General features: G+C 40.6%; 2 protein-coding genes across 11 annotated transcripts in view; one reads left to right on the top strand and one right to left on the bottom strand.

The window, feature by feature from the left end:
- LOC6544279 (protein alan shepard) overlaps positions 1 to 25773 on the top strand; it is a 125928-nt gene that overhangs the window by 22675 nt on the left and 77480 nt on the right. Inside the window, exons 1-2 of one of the 10 annotated variants that reach the window (XM_026977806.1) lie at positions 10911 to 11189; positions 11550 to 11830. The exons of the other annotated variants lie outside the window; for them this stretch is intronic. The gene's annotated coding sequence lies outside the window, so the exon portion shown is untranslated. Of the gene's footprint in view, positions 1 to 10910; positions 11190 to 11549; positions 11831 to 25773 lie in introns of those variants that run through there. 10 annotated transcript variants of the gene reach the window in all.
- Positions 22965 to 25130, bottom strand: LOC6544281. The gene is made up of 2 exons (XM_001971942.3): positions 24906 to 25130; positions 22965 to 24856 (listed from the first exon to the last, which is right to left on the bottom strand). The coding sequence occupies exons 1-2, from the start codon at positions 24995 to 24997 to the stop codon at positions 23116 to 23118; spliced, it is 1833 nt and encodes a 610-aa protein (XP_001971978.1). The 5' UTR covers positions 24998 to 25130; the 3' UTR covers positions 22965 to 23115.

The following is a 25773-nucleotide window of genomic DNA, read 5'->3' as shown; positions in this document are numbered from 1 at the left end:
AGACAGACGGACATGGCCAGATCGACTCGGCTATTGATCCTGATGAAGAATATATTTATGTACTTTATATGGTCGGAAACGCTTCCTTCTGCCTGTTACATACTTTTCAACGAATCTAGTATACCCTTTTACTCCACGAGTAACGGGTATAAAAAATATACATATATACATAAAAATATACATACATATACATATTTACACCCGAGGTTTGTTCTAACCCTTTGCATCGCCCCACAATGTTCGCCATTTTGCGCACGTTTTGTAAATTTACTTTTCATTTAAATAAGCACCAGCAAGAAAAAAAACTTGCTTATGGATAAATTCCACTTCTCAGCAGAATTTACTCCTGCTTTTGAGATAATTTTCACTTTAGTTGTTAATGAAATGTATACAAAGTAAATTAATGCAGCAGCACAAAGAGAAACCGGAAAACGTCCTCTATATTCAAGGGTCAAACAAATTAAGCGTATCCGAAAGGTTCATCGAATCAGTGTTTTTTAATTGATCAGCAACCTTTTTTTACATTTATTTCCTTTTTTTGTTAAATCATTAACCATTAACCGCTGACCTTTTGCAGCCGTAAAGCTAATGGTATTACAATCCCGACCTGAATTCCACTTCCTTCACCTGCTGAAAGCTGCTTAACTTCAAGAGCCGCGGTTTTCACTTGCCTGCCTTTTTTATTTTCATTTTGGCCAGTTTTTGCTGTTTATTTTACATCTGTTTTTCTCTTTGTATTCTTTTTAATTTATTTCCATTTGATTGACAGTAGTTCTCGGTTTCTTGCGTTCTCGTATTTGTCAAGCCGATTGTGTCCCGGATTTTGTGCCTTTTTAAATAAACATTAATTTTTAATGTCCAATGACGTTTTAATATTGAACATCCGGCGTAGTTTACCAGGCGATTGAGCATACATATAGAAGGATATATTATATGTAAACCAATTTTTATTTGCATTTTATATTTTACGATTTTATTCCGTCTTGTTTTTTTTTTTTTGGGGTTTTGGCCTCATCAATTACAGCTGCTGTCTGTTTGTGATGAACAAATTTCTGAATTATTAAAACGCCATCAAATTTCGTTGACTTTATTGCTTTGTTGTTCACTCGAATTCAGCCCGCCTTTAGATTTTCCCACTCACATTTTCCGCACTCTTCTCGTGCTGTAAATAATTTCGGTCGTTTTCATTGGAATTTTTCACTTGACTCCTCGCACTTTGCTGCAATCTGTTGATGATGGATCCTTATGCATTATACATGCGCATCTGACTGATAGAAAATTCTGAGGAAATTTATGTTTTTGTCATGAGCTCTGTGTAGATGAAGAATTGGGCTGACAACTGAGCTAGAATGCTTCATTTCGAAGGTATACAAAACAGTGGTTTTATAAATTTGTATTAAAATACTTAAAATCACACCCCAAAGAGTTAAGTGCAGAAACCCATATTGTCAAGTTCATACACTTTTTAAATTATTTATAAGCCGCACTTGATACTGCAATTTGCTCAATTACTAATCGATACTTATGGATTATCTTTTCATACATAGCTATATTTGTATATAACTTTTTCCCACCTCCACCTCATCGATATCTGACAAAAGTTGTTGGCCTTAACTTCTGTTGATCTTCGAATTGTGTGAAATTCAAGAATTTTGTGTACCTCAACTTTATGCAAACAGACAGCAGAAAGGACGGCAGCCTGGGGGCATGTCAATAATAATTGCAGTGTTGCAGGGCCACGCCCCCCTGCCCTTTGCCCCCTCACCTGCCATTAGCCAGATTTGTCAGGGTAACCTGACCAACTCATGCATTATCCTTGGGTTTTACTATTCAAATATTGTTAGCTTAACCGAGTTGTCAGTTCCGAGCCAATGCATTTGCCTTTGCCGTTGCCTTTGCCTTGCTATATATTTTTTTTGTTCCCCCAACACGAAAGACAAACACCAGTTGCCCCCCAACTTTACCCCCTCATCCGAACAGTGTGTGTAATTTCAGATTTTTCCCCTCCCTTGGATTTTTTTTTTTTTTTGTACTTTGACAATGTTTGTACAGAAGCGAGTTGGGATGGTGTACGAGTATGTATGAGGCGTTCTGGTTTGGTTTCTATTCTGCTCGGGGTTTTCCTGCCTGCTCGTTGTCTGTTTGTTGTAACCTGGTCACACAAAGTAAAACCAGAAAAAAGAGAAAGAACCAGAACAAACAGTCATTCGATTGAATAATTTCAGGAGGTAGAGCGTCGAGGAAGCGAGAACGAGACACATCCTGCACATCATCATCATCAAAGTGCAAGAAGTGCATAAACTTTGGGCCAAGTTTTTATGTCATTTGCGATAAGGTATAGACAGGCACTATAAAATCCGAGAGAAGAATAGAAAAAGGTGATGTTATACCAAAAGAACTGAGAGACCAACGTCTGTCAATAATATTAAAACTTGATGAGTTTGTCCCCCACCGCCCAATCTGATTATAAATGGGTGCGATAATCACGCCCACAACCGAAAAAAAAAGAAAAGAAAAACACCTGGTCATTTAGATCGCATTTCGTCCATTGTGTAGCGGAAACATTTGCTGCCACATCCTGGCTGCCTTTGTGACTCCTTTTATCAGCACTTCCGTTATTTGCCGGCAGGTCCTCCAAATCCCAGCTATCCCATCCCATCAGCTGTGTTGATTTTTCTCCATGTGTCGCAAAGAGTTCACAGCTTCACAACTTGGCTGGCTGGACTGCGATGTGTCAATAGCAGCAGGAGGCTAATGGAATTGAAATCGAAATGGAAATTGTCAAGGGGATTTTACAAATATTTATATAAAACGGCAATTGTTGTTCTCGCCTTTGTGGTGGTCAGTTTGAGGAGCACGCTCAAATGGCTTAAATGGTGTCTCAAAACTTCAATGCCATCTATTAAATATGTTTTTCTTTTGTTCCGCATCCTCACTAAAAGCGAATTACATGCAACATACACATAATAATAATATTTTACACTCTAATAACTATTCTTCTATTTAAAAATAATTGCAATTAGGTTTTGTTTCTTGTGGCCACACATATTGCCATTTCCTCAAATATTTATATTCTTGTTCACAAAACCGCAAATATGAAAATTCTAATTGAATTGCAAATAGATTCATTCTTTACAGCTTTACACAGCCACTCAGAGAAAATGATATTGATTGCAATACCCTTCTCTCGCTCCCAATCAGTTTATTAGGGAATAAATTCACTTTTAGGGAAAATAAATTGGTTTGACATTTGAATAATTTCGAGAATTTCAGTTTGCGGCTCACGTTCGTAGAATCCAGCTAGAGGAAAAGCCTTTTGCATACTTTTGAACTTGGTCACATCAATTAAAACGGATTCTCCATCTCTCATTTGCAAGAAGTTTGTGCACTCTGGCATTTTCCTGAAGAAAGAAAAAAGTTGGTAACAAGCTCAAAAGGAGAGTTTCCCAGGGCAAGTTCAACCCTCTGGTCCTTTGAGCTCGTAAAACGCGCAATGCTAAAGAAACTGGGCGCCAGTCAAGTCATAAAACTGCCGGCCTCAATATATACATATATACATATGTATCTGCTTTTCCATCCGAGAATTTGTATCTTCTGGAAGCTGTGTATCTTCTTGCGGCTATCGCTGTGCGTGGCATTCAGTTGTTGAGTTATACGCCAATTGGCAGTTACTTTCCATTTGGCCACATAAACTTTGCTGCTTTCCATACGGTCCACATGAAGCCCTCGTCCAAATCCTTTCCTCGTCCTGGATAAGATATCCACTAGCCAGATGGCTTTTCTGTTCCGCTTCTGGCCATGAAAGTTTAATGAATCTCGCGCCTTGAGTTCACTTCTTCCACGCCTGTCGCTGGCATAAAAACTCTGCCAGGGGATTTTTTTTTCCTCTACTCACCCTGTGTTTTTTTTTTAATGTCATCGCTTATGATGCAAAATTGTTGCTGATTCGCTTGATTTTTATTTTCTTTTTATGCGTAAATATCATTCAACTTGCGGTTGCCATTTGCAGATACATTATTTCAGTGGAATGGGAATATTTGTTTAGCCTTCTTGATTCTGCATTCTTTTATCTTGCGATGACATTTATATTTCCGGGAGCAAAAGATTGTTTCTTGTTTTCATGGGGTTTTCTGGTTTATCAGGTGCTTAGGTAGTTACAATTCCAAGAAAAGGCTTACCAGTTTTGCAGCAAGAAAATGTTTGTATTGTAATTTGTGTTAGTTTTGTATCGCAACCAACTTAATGTAACTATTAACTAATATTATTCCTTATTTTCTCTCGTTTTAGGTAAGTCAACCTATACAACAAGATACGAGAAGATTTCGATGGTAACTTTGAATACTGGTTAAGTGAGTGACGTATAAAGAAACTCATAAAACGTGGAAGAAAAATGCACAAATATTGCCATAAATTTAAAATACCCTTGTACCCCAAAGAACAACAATAATTTTCCAACCTGTCGGATGCACATTTAAGGCTTAAAATGTACTTTTACACTATGGTTTCTGCTGCGGTTGCTGTCTCGGCCAGTAAATTCACATTTGTTTTTGGGCCGATCGCTTCGTTTCGGCATCGTGGCCATCGCTCGCATACCATGTCCAGGTACATTATCCATTAAACCAAACTGCCGGCCGCACATTTGTCAAGGCTAATTGCCTGGCCGAAACCGAAGCCCCATTGGAGCTGACACGCACCTTCTCCGCCGTGGCCAAAAGCCCAACATTCAACATCCAATGGCAGTAACCGGAGCAGGAGCAGGAGCAGGAGCCGGAGCCGGAGCCGGAGCCGGAGCCGGAGAGGATGCCCCAGTGTGTCTCCTCCGGCTTTTTCGAATCCGACGGCTGGCTCAGCAGGATACTTCCAGGCACACATGTACACACGTGTACCGACTGACACGCATTCTGTCTCAATGGCATGTTTGGATTTTTAATGGCCAACACCAAGGGCTCAGGCTCGGTCTCGGTTTCGGGCTCTTAGATTTTCGGCAGAGATTTTTCCGGTACGGTTGACTTTGCTCATAATTTTTCCCATCGCACAACCACACATACACGTATGTGTGAGAAAATCGATTGAAACTTGTTGAGATGGACGTCGTTCTTCTTCGATTGCCTGCATGTAATTTCATGTATTTTTAATGCAAGCCATGAAAATACATCAGGCCAGAGTTATACCAACTTGCCTACCTACCAAACAGACCGCACTCGACAACATTAATCATGTTAAGGTCTGCTTTGGCTGCCTTTTGGTCCCAGGAACACCGGAACATGGGTACATCCCTTGGGCCAGAGGCAAAAATCCATTTATTAGGAACAACTACTTGGTGCTCGAGGCATGGTCCACACCTGGGCAGACTAATAGTTTTTTCCCATTTAAGACTTGCATAGTTTTTGAAGCTCTTTGGCAGGATTAAGGATGAGAGTTTGTACTTGTTTATAAAAAATTTACTTATTATTTAAACACAGCTATGCAGCAAGAGAAGTTGTCTGTACTTATTGATCTTAATTAAATTGTGAGACTGAACAAAAACTAATGGAGTAAAAACCACGACGACTCTCAAAACTCTGATTATCATTATTTATTGTTTGTGCTAATCTTAAGCTGCACAACCATTTGCATAATGAAATGACTCAGAAATCTAGCTCACTTTAATGCCTTTATTCAGAACATGAAATGATAGATATATGGCTAATTCTTTAATAAAATTTATTAGTTTTGGCTGTCAGCTATAAATTGAGATGCTTCCACTATACGGGTATCCCGAAATGCTACTTCAAATAACTAGAAAATGTCACATTTTTGGCCTGTGCTCAAAGGAATTTTGTTGCGGGCTAAATCCATGGCTGCAAGTGAGATTTTTGCTTAGCTTGTGGGTATTTCTCAATAGCCACTCACAGTGGCGGCGTGTCAAAGGGTGTGGCAAGCTAGGTGGGCGGTAACTCCTTTCTTTCTGATGATGCTGGTTGTGTCCATGATTTAGATGCGGCATTGCCTGCCCTGGCTCAGCCTTAAACAACAATGTCACCATTTTGGGCTATTTGCCGTGCCCCGAAAACCCTCATCCTTTCACGTGCCACATCCTTCTCGGCCCCATCCCCTCCTCCTCCCTGAAATGCCAGCGAACATGAAAATTAGAGAAAGGTGAAATTGCACGAAATGAGTTTATACCTTGGCTACGCACAGTAGCCAAACATATTTACATGTCCTCAGGTGTGTGTACTCTAGCCCCGTGTGGTGGGTATGTGTGTTGGAGCGCGTATGTGCAAGGATTCTTTACATGCGTAATGATCGAAATGGTGCTGGGGGCTTAGCCAGTGGTGTGGGTTACATAAGGGGAACACTACAAGAATTCTGCTTCTCTTACGCACAAATTTCAAAACAAGTTATCCTCCATGTACTCATAACTGCTTAAGTATTGCTTTAAGTTGTATGCTTCCACGCCTTTGAAGCTCTTTAAAATCTCCCGAAGATATCTCCGCATACTTATCGTTAATTTTGTACTTCTTTTGCAAAGTTTATAAGCCGATGCCCCAACGATTTTCAAGTTTTTGCACCTAAACTTTGTTAAACTTTTTCCTGCGATACACATATATTTTCTCACCTTTTCGAATGGCTCCCTGCTGACTAAGCCACTGGCTGATGGTTAAGAGCAAAAAAAAAAAAAAGCGAGACCTCCTCCGGACGTAATAACAAAGCCTCTTGTGCGTGTGTGTTAGTGTAACAGGCCGCATATGTGCGTATCGCAGTGTAAGTGTGTAACCTTGATGATGGCACTATATATGGGGGCGTGGGCTGAAAGTGGGTGGACCCCTTGTAGAGGTTAGCTTATAAAACGCGCCGTTTCGTAGGCTGTAAGCTACTTGTCAAGCGCTTGTTGGGAATGGTCGGATGGTGGCAGGTTTACGAGGGGACCCCGATTGGGGCACCTATCTAAAGAGGCCCGGCAAATGCTTAGGGGTCGCTTTCTGCGCCCCCTCTCAGCCATTCCCTCTAAACGTACATACATATATCCGAAATGAGGGCTCTTTGCCGGAATTCTACCGCAAACCCAGCAACTTGAAGCTTTGCTGATTCGCATCATATATAGCATATATAGTGAGCAAAAGGTTTTGGGTTTCCATCCAATATCCGTTTACTAGGTTGCTTTAAAGAGGAAATAGCTATCGCGCTGACCATTAAATTTGTATTCCTCTGTTTCACACAAGCCCTTTAGAATTTGGTTTAGGGAAAACTAAAGTTTAAGCTTAAAAAGCTAGCTAAATTTATTTAGTACCAAAAACCATGTATTTGAAGAACATATATTCTTATTTGCCAAGCTCCGAACATTTCGGTTACTAAGACTAGTACGTATATGGTATATGCAACTGTTTTATTCAAATCGCATAAAAATAATAAAATATTTAAGCGGAAAAAACGCAAAGAAAAGCAGCAAGCGATAATCTACCAAACAGAGAAATCCAGCCGTTTTCAAAAGATACACTGAAAAGCAATAGAACTAGGGAGCTTCCGACATGGTTGGCTAAGTCTTCCGATGCTCCTCAAGCAATACCGCCTGCCACCCCCCGCCCACTGCCCACTGGGCCCCCAGCCCCTCAGCCCCCTGGCACCATCATGTGACTTTGCTGACTTGTCAAGCAACATTCCGTTTTAGTTTTGTTTCTTGTTGCCATGTTTTGCAGTCAGGTTTTAGCCATAAGATATAGACAAAAAAAAAAAACGCTAACCTATCTTTGGTCATTGGAGGATGCTTGAAACTCTCTCCCTCTCTCTCTCGCTCTCGCTCTCGCCATTTATCGCCCTCTCACTCGCTCATTTGGGAGCCTTTGGCTCGCTTTACGGTACTTTTGTCAGTCGAACGGCCTTCGCTGGCATTTGGCTAAAAAGCGGCAGAGCCAACAACTGCAAAAGTTGCTTGCCTTTGGCCCCACTCCCACGCTTCCGTCTCTGTCTACTCTACATTGTCCCTCTCTCTCTCTCTTGCGACTGCCGATGTGCCTGCTGTGACGTATTACTGCAAATTATTTGCTAGTTTTTCACCCAGACATTCTATCCTTTCAACTGGGCAACATTTTACAAAATTGTATAATATAATATAATAGCACAATCTAATCATTAGGACAATTTATTATATAAGCTCTCGATAAATTTTTAAAATTTATATAATTTTTCATAATATTATAATATTAATTGTATTGCCTATTAACTTTTATATGTATTTACTTTTTTTAATACAATTTGGGTAGTTCTTATTTTAATGGCATACCTAATAAAATAACCAATGCCAACATCGTAAATGGTCATTTGAACTCAAAAAAAGGCTATTAAATCTGTTTAATATTTTTTAGCACGTTGCAAAATTTGACCACAAACCAATAACGAGTTTAGTTAGCCAATAGGCTATACTGATTGAAAAAGAACTTCAAAACAAAATAACAAGACAGAATTTACACAACAAAATTAACACCGAACTCTGGACCACAATTTTAAATAGAAGAGCAAAACATTCGCGATGAAAGAGAATTTAAGACGCGGATCCTTGAAAAGATTCAATTCTTTCCCGATTTTGGCGATTTCGTTTTAGTGTACCTATTGTTTTTGTTACTGATTTTCTGTTTGTTTTGTTTTCTTATGTTGTATTTATTTTATCTACTCGTTAGCAACATTTTTGTTTGGTTTCAGTTTCGTTAGCGCTTTGTCCCTTGTCATTAGTTCTTTTGTTGAAACTTTTCCAGCTTTTCCTATAAGACCATTTCCCTCTTGTTTCTGTCTGCGTTTACACGCGCATTAATTTTTGCCATATTTTTTCTTATTTATTTGTTCTAGCAAAGACTTTTGGAAAAGTTTTGCGGCTTTAAGTTGAGAGTTCTCGTCTACAGACAAGAGATTTCCTTTTGCCGCCTGCTGCTGTTGACATGTGGAAATCTTTTTGAGAAGAAGATAGCTAGTGGGCTTCCATTGTGGTGTCATTTTCATGGTTAATTAATAATACACCAAGCTTGCCACTCAAACAACTTGCAAGTGCAACTGCAACTGCCAACAGAATTTTCATCACCACTGCCTCCAAAAGTTTTCCCGGGCTGCAATTAAACCGCAACTCTTGAAATGCCGACAAATTCCCTTTTGAACTTGCCCAAATGGGAGAACTCGAAACTTTTCTCGATATAAGTTGAAGTCATCCCCCTTCATTTCTGTACAAGATTTTTATTGCCCCAAAACAGAAATTTCTCGATTTCGTTCGCTTACTTCTTTTTTCTCTTTTTTTTGCCATTGTGGTTTTCTTAACAAGGGTGACTCTTGGCAAGTTGTTAATAATTGGCGATCTGACCAAAAAGTTTTTCGGTTTTGCCTAGAATAAAATTGGTTTGTACCAGTTGTAAATTAAGTTTAGGTTTCTTGGGGATTAGCTTCATGTTCGTTGGGATTATATCATAAAGTTGGCACCTTTTGAGGGAGGGGCATTCGCATAAATTAGGCAGTTATGTGGCAAAAGCTTTATTATTTTTATGCGAATTTTATGGAAGTTTATTTTTATGGGCTAGGCGTGGTTTTTATTGGTCTCTTTAATGCCGTGTGAAATTGTGGCGAGCCCTAAAAAGGCTAGCTTAAATTGATTAACATCTTAAAAATAATATTTTCGAAGCTACTTCTTTATGATATAGAGCATGTAATTTTACCACATGCAATTATAAGAGTGTATAGAATAAATTAACAAGAGGAAATCCCTAATACCACATAATGCCCGAAATTGCTTTAGCATAAAACCAACAAGATTAACTGATATGTGGTTTATTTGCTTAGACCACAAAACCGTATAGGCACATCTAGGAATCTAACATTTTCTTGGATAAACTTTCCTAGTTCCAGTCACAACAACAATAAATTCGATAGAACAGAAAATGACTAACAGCAGTAGTTGCAATAATAAAAGCAAGCAACAACAAAAGCCACGCTCCACAGAATAACATTCGCATTCTCGATTCTCAGTTGCAGTTGACGCTGGCGTCGACGTCGACGCCGACTGCGGCTGAGGCAGAGGCAGAGACAGTAGCAGCGACTGAGGAGCGGCCGGCAAAATATTTGCAACGAACCGGCAATAGAAAGAGACCGAAGAAACAGACAGAAAGAGACGGACAGACAGGAGAGACAGACAAAACACAAGAGCGCAGTGCAACATGCCCGGCAACTTTACGCTGAGAGAAATAATGGGAACTTTAAATTTAGGTCTACTACTATGAGTACTAGCAGTGATTTATAGAACCATTTTCTATTTCTCAAATATATAATTTATACAATATAATTTAAACAGAAATAATAGCAACTACTATGAGTATTAGCAGTGATTTATATATATTTATATATACTCCTATAAGTTCCATTAATCTTTCAGTTTCCAATACATTTAAAATTATTCTCTGTGCACAACATCTGCTTTTGTCTAGCCAAGGGAAACCTGCTGGTCTGCCTCCCGCTTTTCGCCACTATTTCCCCCACCTTTGCACCTTTGGCTCCACTGGAGTTGCATGTGAGAGAGCGCCAAACGATAACTGTAAAAAAACACCGACAGACACACTAACATTGCCAAATTACGACTAAAATATACCCGTTAACGAACACTAATATATTTTATTCGAATAATTCATATCTACAACGTCTTCTGAATTATAAGGATTGTTTCGATTTTGTTGATGAAAAGTTTGACCTTTTTAAAAGAGAAATTGAAATCTATAGTAGCTTACTCTTACTTGACGAACTTATCTGTTGTATATCTCAGAAAAGTATGTAAGAAAAGTAACTCTGATACCCTGTAACCCGCCGAGTACTGGGTAATAAAAGCCCAAGTCCCGGCTCACATGCAAGGCAGCGCTGCCCAGAGAGCGCCCGCGACGCCGGCAGAGGCTCGACTTCAGTTTCAGATTCAGAGTCTAGAGCACGTTCGGCAATTAGTTGAACTTCGTTGCTCGGCCCGACGAGACGAAAACGAATTGAAATTGGAGAAATTCCCCAAAAAACACACAAGTCCAGACACGGCAACAGCAGCGAAACAGTCAAAGTGAAGAGCGAACAACAACTAACTCCAACGGGCGCGTAAAAATAGCAAAAAGAAATCAAAGACTTTTGACAGTGCACAAAAATCGAAATAATTTGTTAACAGAAAATCATTTGCAAGCAAACACGAATATATAATACAGAGGGTAAAAAGTGAATTGAACTTTGGCAACTTTGAACTTTGATTCATTTGCAGCAGCAACAACAACGGCAGTAATAATGAATGGCAACCGGCAATGTCTGGCTGAAATCCCCCAACCCCCTCCACCGCCGCCCTATCCAATTGCACATCCCTTTTCGACCAAAACAACCCCGTCCCCTTTGACGACGCCCATGCTGCTCTGCCAGCGGCGACGTCGACGCCAGCGCCTCCGACAAATTTATCGATTTTTTCAGCCGCCACATTTGTTTGTACTTGCGTCGCGTGTTGTTGCTGTGTTTGCACTGGCATTTTCCCATTTTCCGGCTTTTTCATAATGCTTAAATAATAAATATTTGTTATATAGTGTAATTACTTCCAACAAATCGAAATTGTTGATTGAAAAATAAGGAATTTAAGAAAGAAAGCTTCCTTTAACGTGCAAGTTTTAAGTTGTGTTTGTGTGTTTCTGTGTGTGTGCATGTCTGCGCTTGTCTGCCAGGATTGCCACCTTTTCCAAAAATAAAAGAGGAGCGAAGCAAGCTAAATACACGCCAAAAGCAAGCAGAACACTTTTTTTGGTGGCCACTCCCCAACAAGTTGAGTCAACGCTTAGCGACCGAAAAGCAAAAGTAAAAGTTCAAAAAGGTAAATATTTTTGGGAAAGGGAATGTCAATTTGTAAACCGAAAGTAAAAGTTATTAGGCGATAAGTAATACTGGGGTTTCGCACAGGCGATTCGGGAAATACTACTAACTGCCTAACTGAATTGAATAAGTAGCAGAGTCTATTTAGCTGTTATTCACGCGCTATTAATAAACTTTTTATGACTAATTGAGGTACACTAAAAAAATTATGTCTAACAAGGTTGAAATATCGTACTACCTTCAAACAGTTATGATCTTAGAAATATTATTATTTTTCAATTAAAAACACAAATTCTTAAAAGTTTTCAAAGTAAAACTGTTACAGAAAATTCAGTATTATTTGAAATGATACCTTTAGAGTGAAAATGATTTATGTGAATAAAATATGCCTTTCTGTAGTGGCTAAATTTATGTTTTCAGTGTAGAACGCTATCGCAATACCACCGCGATAAAGCTTTTCCCATTTTGCAACTGCAGAATCACTGCAACAGTTTGAGGACGTGCCAACACCAACGCGACACCACCACCACCCACCCCCCCTGCCATTCTATTGCCCCCACCCGTCCCATTTGCCATCATCATTATCGCCGCTGTCAAGCGTCATCGCCATTCGCCCACTCGTTGCCTTTGCATTTCAGCGTATTTTTGGCGGGGGCGTGGTGGGCGGGGCCAGGGGAGGGGTACTCTTTTTGGGGCTTGCCAGGAAGTTGTGCTAATTTTGAGCGGAAGTTTATTGCCAGCTTCATAATTTGTCTGTCGCTGCTGCCGCTGATTCTGCCGCTTTTCCTCCGCCTCCGCGTTCCCTTTACTTTACTTTATCACTTTTCCAGCTGCTGCTCCTGCGGGTGCTTCTATTTTGATGGCAATTACTGTACGTTCTGACTTAAATGAAATTCTGCCTGCCTAATCCCATTAAATACTTGTGAATTGCGCTAATCAAGTTGTTAATTTAATGTTTGCTAAATTTTTAATTGAATTATGAATAAATGAAATTTCATTTCCAGCTCTCCTTGCTGACTCTATCTCACTCTATCTTCATATTCGCTGTTTGTCTTTGTCAAGTTGGTTAATTAAAATAAATTACACGTTGAATATTGTACAAAAGCCTCTTCTGTGTAACCAAATTGGCGGAGTATTGAAACGGGTAAATGGCGGGAAGGGAAATTTGTTAACTAGACGAAGTTGGGAAAATTTTTGACTAACGAATGCTGGAAGTTAGTTGGTCGTTGGGAAATGCAAAAGACTGATGCTGATGAGTTCACAAAGGCAACGACCGCAAAAATAATTTTCAAAATTTCTGATGCGCAAACGAAGGCATAGAAGCGCACGTTGTTATGTATCTTTAAAATGTGAAATAGAGTGCTTTAATCTTTTTGAAGGGAACAATTTACTCTGATTCCTCTGCAGGTCCTTATTTACTGGTATATCTATTTATTTAGTTCCTGCCTATTGTATTGTGTTCCTTTCTGGGTACCTTATGTGTCGAAAGTGCTTCTACATTTCGGTGCCCAATGCAACCACTATCTACTTTCCTACTAATAAGCACACTCATACGCCCCGTTGTGCGACGACAACGCTGAACATCAGACGTCTGCAATTTCGATGACTACGGCAGCAAGTTTTTGTCGCCTGTTCGCTTGGATGGACTGACTGTCTATTGGGATACAGCAACAACCAGTGAAATAGCAACAATGTTGTTGCTGATGGTACATCTGCAACAGTCTGCAGATTGCTAATGGCCATTGTTAGGGAATCGTGTTTTCGAGGCGGGTTTAGTTGCCAGAGACCAAAGAGAATATGCTGAAGCAAAAGTGAGGAAACCGAGTGACAAAGAAAGATAGATGGATGGAGGCTATAGCGCATTCCTATACCTACATTCCTATACATACATATATCTTGGTTCGAGGAGACCCAACATCAATGTTGTTGAACCGTTAGAAACGTCTTTGCTCCGCGTCATTGGAAGATGTTCTGCCCCTCGCGATTTTCCTCCCCCTTTCGCAACCAGTTCTCTCCGTTTTCCCCCTCTGTGAATTTTCACTTTTCTGCAAAGCTTTTTTCCTGTTTTTTGTTCAGCTTTTTTTTTTTTCTTTTCTTTTTTTTTCCTTTGGCGTTGTTCCGTTTGCCGTTGTCCAACATCCAACATAGTCTAATGCATCCGCTTAGCCTCGCCTCGTTCTCTGAATGGAATGGCTAAGCCAGCAGCGCCAAAGCCAAAGCCAGTTAACGCCGAGCGGTGTTGGCCCAAAGGGGTTTTCCACGGCAGATGCGGGGAGCGGGGGGAGAAAATGCGTTTAGAGCTTGACAGTCAATGCACCTGCTCACGGACTTTTCTTTGTCCGCATCCGCAGCCGCCTCTTTCCCTCTCGGGAGATTTTCATTGTCTGGTTTTTTATCGCTGCTCTCTCAATCTATCTATCTATACGTGGATATCTCTCTCTGACCAAATCCTCCGTTTTTTTTTCCTTTTTGTTTGCAGCTGATTTCCATTTAATTGATTTCACATTCCATACGCGTGATTCATTTGGATCCATTTTCACAAAGTTTGCCATTTGTCTGATTGGAATAGAAGTGAAGTTTAGATGTTTGGTAGTTGAAACTGAGGAAGCTTTTTCGAAATTCCGGTTATGGTGTTTGGTAATTAGGGGATGTATCCTGGTAAAGACATTTTAGAAAACAAAATATGCCTGACATTACAAAATAAGTAGCGCTCGAACGATAATTGGTATTTTTACTAGAGTGTAAAAAATGTAATAAATGTTTAACAACAGCAACAAATGTTTCGACAGCTCTTTACAAACTTTTCACGGCATGCAAAATTCATATGCTAATTATGGTTAGCTACACCTTCAAATTCGTATATACTTATATATTTATATTTACTTATCAACATATAATTAAGAGATGTAAAAATCACACAGCTAAACTGCCTTTTTCGAAGTTGTTAAAAGTTCAGTTATGAATTTTGTTTAGAGAATGTTTTGTAAAGAATGTAACTTAAATCAACTGCAGCCCCAGCAGAGATGCAAAACTGATGCTGTTGCAAACCACCCAGAGATCACAACGAATTTTCACTTTAGTCCAGCGTAATTATGACCATAATAACCGCCATCAATTTCCGTTATAATCGACGGGCAGTCAACCGAACATCGACGGCCACTTATTCCATTGTCACCTTATCCCACATGGTAAATGTTCATTATACCTTTTTATGTTCGTCTTTTGTGGGCGGTCCGCAGGGACCGGGTGAAAGTTAACGAACCATAAATCACGGGCACGATCAATGTCCGTATCTATATATCCATATGCCATGTCTTCGATGCATTCCATGCAATGATACAATGACATCAATTACATGCCATAACATTTTGCATGTGCAATTTTGCCTAGTGTGCGCCTCCCTTTCACTCCACCAGCTCAGGGGTATAATAGATGATATAGTAGGGGAGGTTGGAGATATAGGGACCTCCCTCCACTTAGCGCCAAACGACCGAAAATGGCCAAGGGAACGGAACTGAACAGAACGGAACGGAACGGAACGGAAAATACAGTTATTTAAGGCCTAAAACAATTGCATGCCTCGCTGGCTTTTCGGTCGATTCTGGTTTTGGGCCCAGGCTATCCATCTATTACGGCCATATCTCCATCTCCCTCTCGAAGCCCCCCTCTGCCAGCACGTTTTTGGCCCACCCACCACTTGCAGACTGTTTAAATAGACAACCGTCTGGGTCTGGGGTCTGGGTTTTCAGTCTGGCAGAGCTTTAATGCGTCGCTTTCCCTCACTTTTTGCCCCCTCCCCACCCCACAGAAATGCACTTGAAATGCTTTTTCCAAGCGCATTTTCATTTATTTTATTGCAGCTTGTTTTTGTTGCTCTGGTTGTCTCTGTTACTGAGAGGTTCCTCTGCAGCGATATGCAATTTGTTTTATACGCTCATTGCCTGCACCGTCTTTCCTGGCCCTGCTCGCCCCTTTAAGACCACAGTAAAAAAAATGCAAAAAAACCCCAGTAACCCCCTGAAAACCTGCACCCATGGCCTGGCCTCTGTCTCTTTCTATCTGTCTGGTTGCCTATCGAGCGGAGACTATCTGTGTTTCTATCCTTTCTTTCTGTATGCCTCGCACGAGGCAATGGATCACCTGGGTATATTAGCTTCCAAATAATAATGTATTATCATATATATTTTCTAAATATTTGTGGTCCATTGGGAAATAAACAGGGCTTGATATAAATAAGTATTTGAACTTCCTCGACTCTTTTTCACCACCTTTAAACACATCTTAGTCCTTCTGCAATAGAGCAGTGAGTATTTCGCTTTACCATTTGCATCACAGGGCACTACCCATTCGACCCGTTTCTTGTATTTTCGCCGGCTGCGTGCCACTTGCGCCTCTGCGGCCGCGTTCAACGCTCATCGTTCTAAATTAAAGCCTGAAGAGCAGGCAACTGCAACTCGAACGTCAGTCGCCGCTATTCACTCCGCTCCACTCCATGCGACTGGAGTCGACTAGCCAAACCAAAACTCGTCTGCGGAATGAGACTTAACAAGTGGAAAAGTCTAAAACCGCAATCAAGTGGCAAACAGACCAATACACACGAGAAATACTTTTTGTATTATAGAGAATTTTTGTTTTATTTTTAGAAATTGCCAATCAAACACATAAACCAATCAAACAGAGTGGGTGGGGAGATGGATGGGCTGGGGTAGTGTGGTTGTTACCTTGATGGATTCGAACTGACTGCAGGTTGTTACAGACGATTTGGCCACGCCCACTGGGCTGAAGCGCCCATCCAAGTTGGTCAAGTTTTTGGCCAACTTGTCCGCTTGTCGGTTGACTTGAGCCGAGTGGAATTGGCCCGACTTGTTGGCCCATTTGGCATTGTTTTGGCTTCAGCACACAGAGTCTAGCATTGACATTCTTGAAATGCCAGCCACGCCCATTTATTTCGCCATTTGCATGCAAGTGGGAATTTCACACATTTTCCCCACCATTTGAATTAATTAAAATCGTTGCACTTTGTGTTCATTTTGTTTTAAGCCCAAAAATGGTTAGCAGCCATAATTATTTGTAAATATTTTATCCATACGCAAAGAATCCCTTCTGTTGTTTATGAAATATTTACTATATTTTTAACATCGCAGAATTTCATTTATTTTTTCGCTATTTTTTTGTTGGCTTTTTAAGTGCCCCATACATTAAATATTTTAGCGAACATCATTAAAATTTGTGCAGAATTTTTTTATGCATATACATTTATGCACATAAATTGCCATTTGCCATTTTGCGGTGAAACGAACACAAAAACGAATTTTTCGTGAGTCCTATCTGCCTTTTTATGAATGCTTTCAAAAATTTGCATATTTCTCATTTGTTTTCGCTTTTTTTCCTTCGTGTAATTGCCCGCCAGGAAATGGGCATAAAGGAATTACATTTAATTTTTTATGCAAGCATAAATCATAGGCGGAAAAGATGTGACATTGATATGAATGCGAATGATACTACAACAGTTTGAAATTCAATTTCAGAGTTCCGCTCTGGATTAGAGGTTCATTTGATATATGGCCACGATAAAAGACAAAATATAAAGTAGAACGGAAATTTATTGATGCGGCTAAATTGTATTCTTTTGATAAATACAAGCCATAAAATATTGACTGACGCTTAAGAACTATGTAATATATAACAGGCTAATGGAAATAAGTAGCCAATTTTAAGGCGGCTAGCAATATTTATAAATATTACGTATACGGCGCGTTGTAGGTTTTCAAAATGGAAGTGGTGGGTGCTAACCTAATGAAATAACTTGAATTTTCGGTTTTAATTACATCTTACTCCGTTGCAAAGTAATAAATGAACTTATTTTTGCGGCTAGTAGGCAATGGTAAGCACTCGCAGCTTTTGGACATTACTCATGCGCCACGTAGTACGCTTTGAGTGAATAGGAACAAGACAAATGCAAATGAAAGCCGAGAGAAAATGTTAATTAACTGTTCTCTTCGTGTGCTTTTTATTAAATAATCTTAAATAGAATTACGTGACTTTGCTGCGCTCTGCCAGACACTTAATTATATGTTGGAAAACTCACACAGACACTCTCATTAATGTGCACATATACGCACACCGCACACATAGATACACAAACACCTTCAGTTCGTTTTCATGTCCAAGTGGTTTCCGAGGTTGGTCTTTGGGGTTTTTGGACTGCTGGCGGGGAAGGAAAAGCGCTTAGCTGTTTTCCTTTTATTATTTGCTTACATTTTCCTTTATTTCATTTGGCTCTACGTTGCTGTTTTCATGCATATTCACACACAGCTACACACGCACACACCCCTAATCTCACTTCTGTTGATTTTTATTTCGCTTGTAGCCTTTCTTTCGCTGGAGGTTAAGTATCTGTTTACATTTCTTTCTACACCTTATTCATTAAGTGTGTTTTGCCACCCGAACTGTGTGCGTGTGTATCTGTGAGCAAAGTCGTTTATTTCTGTGGCCTGCAGTACATTTACTATTTGTCTACCTTGGGAGTTAAACTTACATAGTTGATGATTTGAATGATGATTAGCTCTCAGATGGAACATCATCATCAATTGCCCTTAGTCGCTTGTCACAGAACTATATAAAAAATGTATTTCTTTGTTTGTCTGTCAGTTTTGGCAGCTATCTAGCATAAGAAAAATAAGGGTACTTACCCATTTGTTTTGGCCACCAATAATTTGCACCATTGTTTTCCTACTCCTTGACTTTTATTAGCCGCTTGCGAGCATTTGGTTTAATAGAAATTTTTGCTTTATGTGGAGTATTTCGATGGAATTGAATTCGATTCAGCTCATTTTGATATTCGGCCGCCCACCGCTGAGCCAGCAGCATTAAATTGGTGTGGCCAGGAAAATTGTTCAGCGAGGATAAGCTTTCAGCTGCTACATTTTTCGCTTGGCCTCATAAAAAGTTCATTCGCCAAAATGGCCAAATGTTTACTGTGCTTCGATCTAGCTCCTGGCCAGCCCCTGCTGCCACGCCCACGTTTGATTCGCATGTGGAATGTTTGTGTTGTTCTGTTGTTGCGGTTGCCTCTAGCCAATTGTTGTTTATATTTTTGGCTTATTTTTATTGGCCGTTTTTGCTGGCATTGTTTCGCTGGTTGGTCTTCTTTTGCTTGCGAGTTGATTGCCTAGCTGGCTCCTTGCCGGGAAATTGATTTGCATTTGTTTGTGGGGTGGCAGGGAAATTGCACAGATCTCTCGATAATTGAAAATTGTATTTCGCACGATTGAGGGTCAAAGGTCAGGGGGAGAAACTTCATTGCCAATGAGCTTCCATTCAATTTGAGATACGAATCTGGAGAAGAGTTACGTATATATTAGAGATGAGATGAGCAATCAGTTACTTTACTATTTAACCATAATAGCATTGTTTAAGCTTCACTAGCAATAGAATATTCCATTGTATTCCATTTCCACAAAATAAAACCTTTAGCCTTCATTATATTTTACGACTTGAAATATATTTAATTACCTAATTGGTGCTTTTTCGTTTTTATAACATTTTTCTGCACAATTGTTCTTACAAAAAAAGTTTCAATGCAATTCGCCATTTGTATTCTCACATCCAGTTTCGATAACCATTCTTGCTCATTTGGCCCCACTTTGAGGCCATTACAAACTTAATGCCAGAACTTCTGGCCAATATGAAGAGGTCACCTTCTGATCCAAAACAAAAAAAGTTGGAAGCACAGGGGAAAAACTCGTACAGTGGAATCACCATCGTGCCACCACCAAACTAAGCTCCACTTTTTATTCAGTTCTGAGCAAATAGGAGAAAGCAGCTGCAGTTTGCAGTTGGCGAGTGGAAAATTTAATTACATGCAAATACCGTTGACTGTGTAGGGACAGTGGATTGCGGGACTGCTTTTTTGCGGCCAGGATTCTATGGCCAACATGCCAAAGGACTCGAAAGGATGATGATGCCATGGCCAAAGAACAATCGTCTGACGGTTTCCTTTTTATTGTTACAAGTGGAGTGGTGGCTCAAAAAAAAAAGAGAAAAAAAACATGAAACAGAGTTTTCTTTTAGCTGCAATTGCAGTTGTTGTGGGAGCTATATCCTTCCACATGCAAACACCAAACACACACATGCATACATATGTACATATATGTAAATCCTTCCCATAAAACTCGTTATTATTCCTGCTTTGTTTTCCACTCTTTTTTTATTCTCCTTTGTTTTGTTTTATCTATGAAACTCTTTGGGATATTTGTTTTATGCCCGCCTGCAGGTTAAAACAAACATTTGCATATTAGCTGGATTTTCTACATTTCTTTTCTCCAGAGAGCTAAAACGTTTAATAACAACGATTTGATTCAACTTTAATTCCAACCAAACTAGAATTTATTGCATAAAAATGCAATATATTTAAAACGCATTTCTGCCTCAGGCAACAATGCTGCTTAATGGCGCATGAGGCAATGTTTTTCCTTTTTTAATATATTTAAATGTTTAATGGTTTTTATTTTGATTGCTTTAATGTACTTGGAAATACATAGAATTTTTCACTCCTTCAAAATTATTTCTATAAATTATTCTGTTATAAAATTCGTAGAACTACTTTACGTATTTAAATTTAAATTTTAAATTTAATTAATCCTACGATACTTCTTTAACTAATTAAATTGTTTAATTTTCTAAATCCAAACTTTATTTTCGAATGCCCTTCGGTTAGGGTAAATGGGTTTCCAAGTTTTTGGCCCGAAACTTTTCCCGTTGCACATTGATTCGGTTGCAAAATCGCAAAGTTTGTGGTTCTGTTGCTGTTGGTTGCTGTCAAAGTTGTTGCAATTGCAGTGTGTATTATTTGCATGTAACCATGGTTTACACATAGTTACTGTCGTTGTCAGTTAATGTAAATTTGTTTTATACAATATTTGTGGTCCTGGTTTTTGTGTTGAACTAAACATGTACAATTTTTCCAGTTAGTGTTTAAAGAGGCATACAAAAATGTGGCAAGGAATATTAAAATATTGATTTTTGGATTAGTTTTAAATTTCTTGGCTTAACTTACCGTACTTATTGAAGGCTTAAATTGGTATTATACTGAAATAGGCCCAAAATGTTCTCCATTTTATATTTCATTGGTACTGCAACGTTGCGTATACGTTATATTTTATATGAATTCCTGTTTGAATTCCTACTATCTTTGCAAGTGCTATTTATCATTCAGAATCGACTACAAAATTGTACCGAGTCCCCACTATCGAAAGTTGCCCAATCAATTAATCAGAAGTTCTCAAATGTGTGTCTTAATGACGTGTGCTTTGACTTTGTGGCAGCCAAAAGTGGGAAATCCAAAGTGGGGGTATCACTTAACAGGAAAACAAGTGGGGTGCTAGAATCGAGGTTTATTTACACGGCCAGGTTTCCTGGGACCTGCCACGTCAAAAATTGCACAAATTACCTGTGATGGTTCGATGGATATACATACTCGTATGCGCCTGCTCTAGTTACCCGACGCCCTGATTTTCCCACCCACTTCTTGGCACAGTCTGACAATTAATCACTTTGTCTACCTTCGATTTGCCGGCAAACACACACGGGCCTTCAATCATTAATTTATCATGTGCACTTAGCAGGAAAATTGCGACACGCCCCCACACAATTTTCCCACAACTGTCCTGTGTGTCCAGTGCCCCGTACTTTGTTTTTATTTTTTCCGCTCTTTCGAGGCTTCTGGTTTTGTTTTGTTTTTGTTTTGCATAGTTTGCCGTTCGTCTGTCGCTGACATATGACGCCATGTGGGCGGCGAGGGCGTGGCAGTTGCAGTAGTTTAATTACCACCGTTGAGCAGGGGACGTGACATAAAACAGTGAAACTACAAATTAATTGCACCAACAATTTTCGTGCAGTGGAACGATATTTACACGCAAAATTAAAAATTAATGCAATCAGCAAACAGCGAAAAAAATCCAAACAACACATAAAGGATGTGCCAGAAAAAAATGTGTTTTTATGCACTTTAATTGTTCAGTTGATGAAATTTTAATTGTATTTGAGTGAATGCGATTTATTATAATAAATATATGAAATGTGCATAATAAAACCAGAACTAACTTTAATTTCTCTTCTCTTTTTTGTCGTTGCAGGTAAGCCGAATACTCAATTAATTAATAATGAAATGGTTGAAGGTAAAAGCATTCAGTTTTAAAGCCAGCTGAAAAGTAGAAATGGTCAGACTTGAAACCAATTTTACTCAGCCAGTCGTCTCTATTATCTCTCAGCGACAGGCGAGACCACAATGTCAGTTCCGTGTCCTTTTCTCCATCCTTCCTTCGTCCTGCCGCCGGATGTCGAAAAATGCAATTTTTAAATTTCCATTAATTTCGCGCTGTCGACTTTTGTGAAATGTTGTCGCCGGGTAGAAGCGCGAATCCAGCTCTCGAATGCAAAATAAAGACAGAAATGTCTACGGTTGCAACAACAATGTAGCTCTTGTCAGCCATGCAAATAAGCACAGGTGAGATGGGAAGAAGCAGCGATCTGGTGGCACAGGTAACCTGCTGTCAAAGTGACTGATGCCCCAAAGTGTGTGTCTCTTCTCCGTTCGTTTTGCTCCTCGGCATCCTCGGGTAAATGGGAAAATGGTTAGGCTTCTCAGCTGGCCGCCGGCATTGCAATTTCTTTTTTTTTTCTCTACCCCCCTTCCCCCACATTACCTGCCCTGCGTTTAATGACACACACGGACCACGCCCCCTCCTGCCGCCCATCGCTTGTCGAGTGGCGGCAATAACATAGAGTCGCCAAACGCTTCAAGGAGCCACGCGTCCTACGACTATTTTAGCCAGATATCCTATCCTCCTGTTGTCATTGTGTCGCTGAACAAGCGACTTTACACCGACAACGTGACATTTAATTCAAAATGTTTTACGCCCTCGCAGGATCTCGTTTTTCTGCATTTCTCAACACCCATTGTCCTCCTGTCGCGCTTGTTAAAAATGGCGGTAGAAAGGTCCTGAGGAAAGGATAACATGTCGAGACTAAGTTGCATGTAGAAAAGCTGTGTGTGACAAATTGATGCTACTGAGTTGTGGAGTTGTGGAATAATACAAGTATATACCACGGAAAATATGTTTTCAATCCACTGCTACTATTAATAACTTAAAATTTATATTGTATGTCAAATATTTACATTTGATAAATTGATTGTTCAAATGGGAAACATTATTTGGAGGCGTTGTAGAACTACAGCAATTTCAAGCTCTCTGTTCAATAAAGAAAATATCCATTAGCCCCAGGCTAGTCCTCATCATCGTCCTCTCCCTCGCCGCCCTCGACAGCACCACCGCCACCGCCCTCCTCCTCCTCGACCATCTCCTCCGAGGAACTGACCTCCACAATGGGCTCGATCTCGGATACCAGATCCTCCTCGAAGTCGCTGATCTCACCCAGCTCCTGCAGACACTTGTCGTAGTTCTCATCGAAGCGGATATTCTCGTTGAGCGATCGAACCTCCACATCCTCATCTGGAGGTAGTAAGGCTGGAGCCGTGCCCGGCGGACATTCCGTAATATTTCTTATCCGGAGCGTATGTATGTGGAATACAGCCGATCGATTCGATTCCAGCAGGATCTGGTGGAAAACACTCAACAGACGATCCATATTGCCGAACATGCGAACTGTGGCACTTTTCGGATCCTCGCCCTCCTCCAAAATGCGACCCACAATGTTGTGGCGATACGGATCCATTAGGTAGATAAAATCAGACTTCTTCCACAGCGAGTACATCTGATTGTTGATCTGAAAGATCACATAATCGTTTTGATCGAGAGCCTTCTCCAGCATTAGGTGGAAATCGTTGAACTTGTACATCGGGACACACTTCCACCAGCCCTCGTAAGCATTTGGAGTGAGCATAATCTCGGCCACAAACTGACCCATGCGAATCTGTCGCGGAAAATCGTCGAGATCCATGGGTTTACTAAGATCCCCACAGGGTTCCCAGCAATTTTTGCACATATTAACGCCATAGCACATGACCTTGTCGTACATTTTCTGGTCCCAAGTGGCTGGATGATCGATCTTGGAAGCCAAAGCGGTTGCCACAGCCACAGGTAGAGCACTGCGATTCCTCAAGGCATCCTTCGAGTTTAGGGTAAGATGCAGATTGGACTTGACATAGGCATAATCGGAGGCTATCACATCGAACTGGCTCATTCGCATACCATGTTCTCGCTCCCAGCTTTGACCAGTGTTTCCAGGTGTGGCCATACGAACTACGAGGATTTCTCTAATTGAAAACTTGGCAGTCTTCTCCAGATCGCTCTCCTTCTTTATCAGCCAAACGACATTGTCGAAGGACTTGAGACCCAAGAGTAAGGGATACCCCTCTTCACTGTTTGGTTTCATAGTGCTCTTGTCCCTGCCATTTAAATCGAGTACCATCCAAATACCTTTCTCCTTCCAAATCAGCAGATACCAATTGGGCGTAAAGAACACCCCGTACTTGGCCTTCTTGAAGAAGGCTCTTAAAATTCTACGGAGATTTTGTATGATGTTTATGTAGCCGTAGATCTCGAAGGGCGCCTCCAACTCCATGGCAAACTCAATATCGTTGATCTTAAAGTGGCGCGTCACCTTTTGCTCATTCTCATCGTAAATATCCGGCGAGTCTGATGTATTTGGTGGATCCATGTTCTCTGAATCGTTGAACAAAACCTGACCTTCGCTCACCACCATGTCGATCGTTTCCGGTTTCCATTCATCGCGACGGGTGTAATAGGAGTGAGCGAATGCCTTAAGATTTGATGCAAACCGGACGCTCTCCTGGTTCGGAATGCCCCCCTTTACAGCAAGCGTACCGGACACAACGCCTATGGGATAACCCAATGATCGGTCGATATCACTGCGACGCATTCGCGCACAATCCTTGGGATCAAAGGGCCGCACGTAGGGCTCATCGTGACCACCGAAGATCAGGCAATTCTTGAAGGAGCAGGGGTTGTAGGGCTCCGGCCACAGTTTATCCAGGCGCACCAGTCTTTTATGAGCAACTTAGAAATGGCAAACAAATATGATATGCAACTTACGGTGCGTCACAGGGCGGACCAGGTGGACAGGGTGGACAGGCGGGCTGACATCTGGAAGGACAGCAGGCTCCTCCTCTCATGCGGTTGGCCATTTCACGAAGATTTTGAAATAGCAAAAACTACAAATAATTTTACAAGTTCCAATCGATTGTTTTCGATCGTTGGCAGTTACTGACGACCAGGGAACCCAAAACTCTTGACAAGCTGCTGAAAGGTGGATCCGGTTGACTTGATTATAACAACTACGTTTGACTCAACCTTGTGGAACCAATTACTACAACCTGTAGTCCTTGTACAGATACAATCTCCTATGCTCCCTACAAATCACTAATGCCTGCACCTAAGCAACTTTTCATTAGCCGCTCCTTTAATCAATTGACTAGCCTGCCAAAAGATTTGATCTGCTCTCAGGGCTCAGACAAAACCACATCGGTAAACCCTCTCGACTTTCATTACACAAATTGTGTTTGCAGTTCCCACATGGCATAGGAAACTTATGATAATTTTTATTGTGCACACACCGAGTCAGCAGTGGAAATCAGTTGAGGGCCATTTTTGCTTTCGGCTTTTACGAGGCCGGCAGTTAATTCCTTATCCGGCCAACGGAAGAGACAGTTAACAGGCAACACAGCTAAATGTAATTGGAAAGCTCATCAAGTGCTGTCGTTCGTGGGCTTGCCACTTGAGTGGGCTCGGAAAAGTATGCAAAGAATTTGTGTTGTGCTGCCATCAAGTTTGGTTTATTTTCCGCTGCTATTTTTGCGGTTTGCCCGTGCGGTTTATTGAAAATCAACGCGGCGTATACGTAACGTAACAGTAGAGGTATCAGCATCATCAACTGGGGAACCGAACTCATCGACCAAAGAGT

Source organism: Drosophila erecta, unplaced genomic scaffold (assembly GCF_003286155.1).
Source record: "Drosophila erecta strain 14021-0224.00,06,07 unplaced genomic scaffold, DereRS2 tig00000021-arrow-pilon, whole genome shotgun sequence".
In the NCBI taxonomy this organism is placed as follows: domain Eukaryota; kingdom Metazoa; phylum Arthropoda; class Insecta; order Diptera; family Drosophilidae; genus Drosophila; species Drosophila erecta.
This window is presented reverse-complemented; position numbering and strand designations above follow the sequence as displayed.

Coding starts and splice junctions, on each gene's coding strand:
- LOC6544281 (XM_001971942.3), bottom strand. CDS start 24,997: ATGGCCAACCGCATGAGAGGAGGAGCCTGCTGTCCTTCCAGATGTCAG. Junction 24,857..24,905: donor GGTCCGCCCTGTGACGCACC/GTAAGTTGCATA, acceptor TGCTCATAAAAG/ACTGGTGCGCCTGGATAAAC.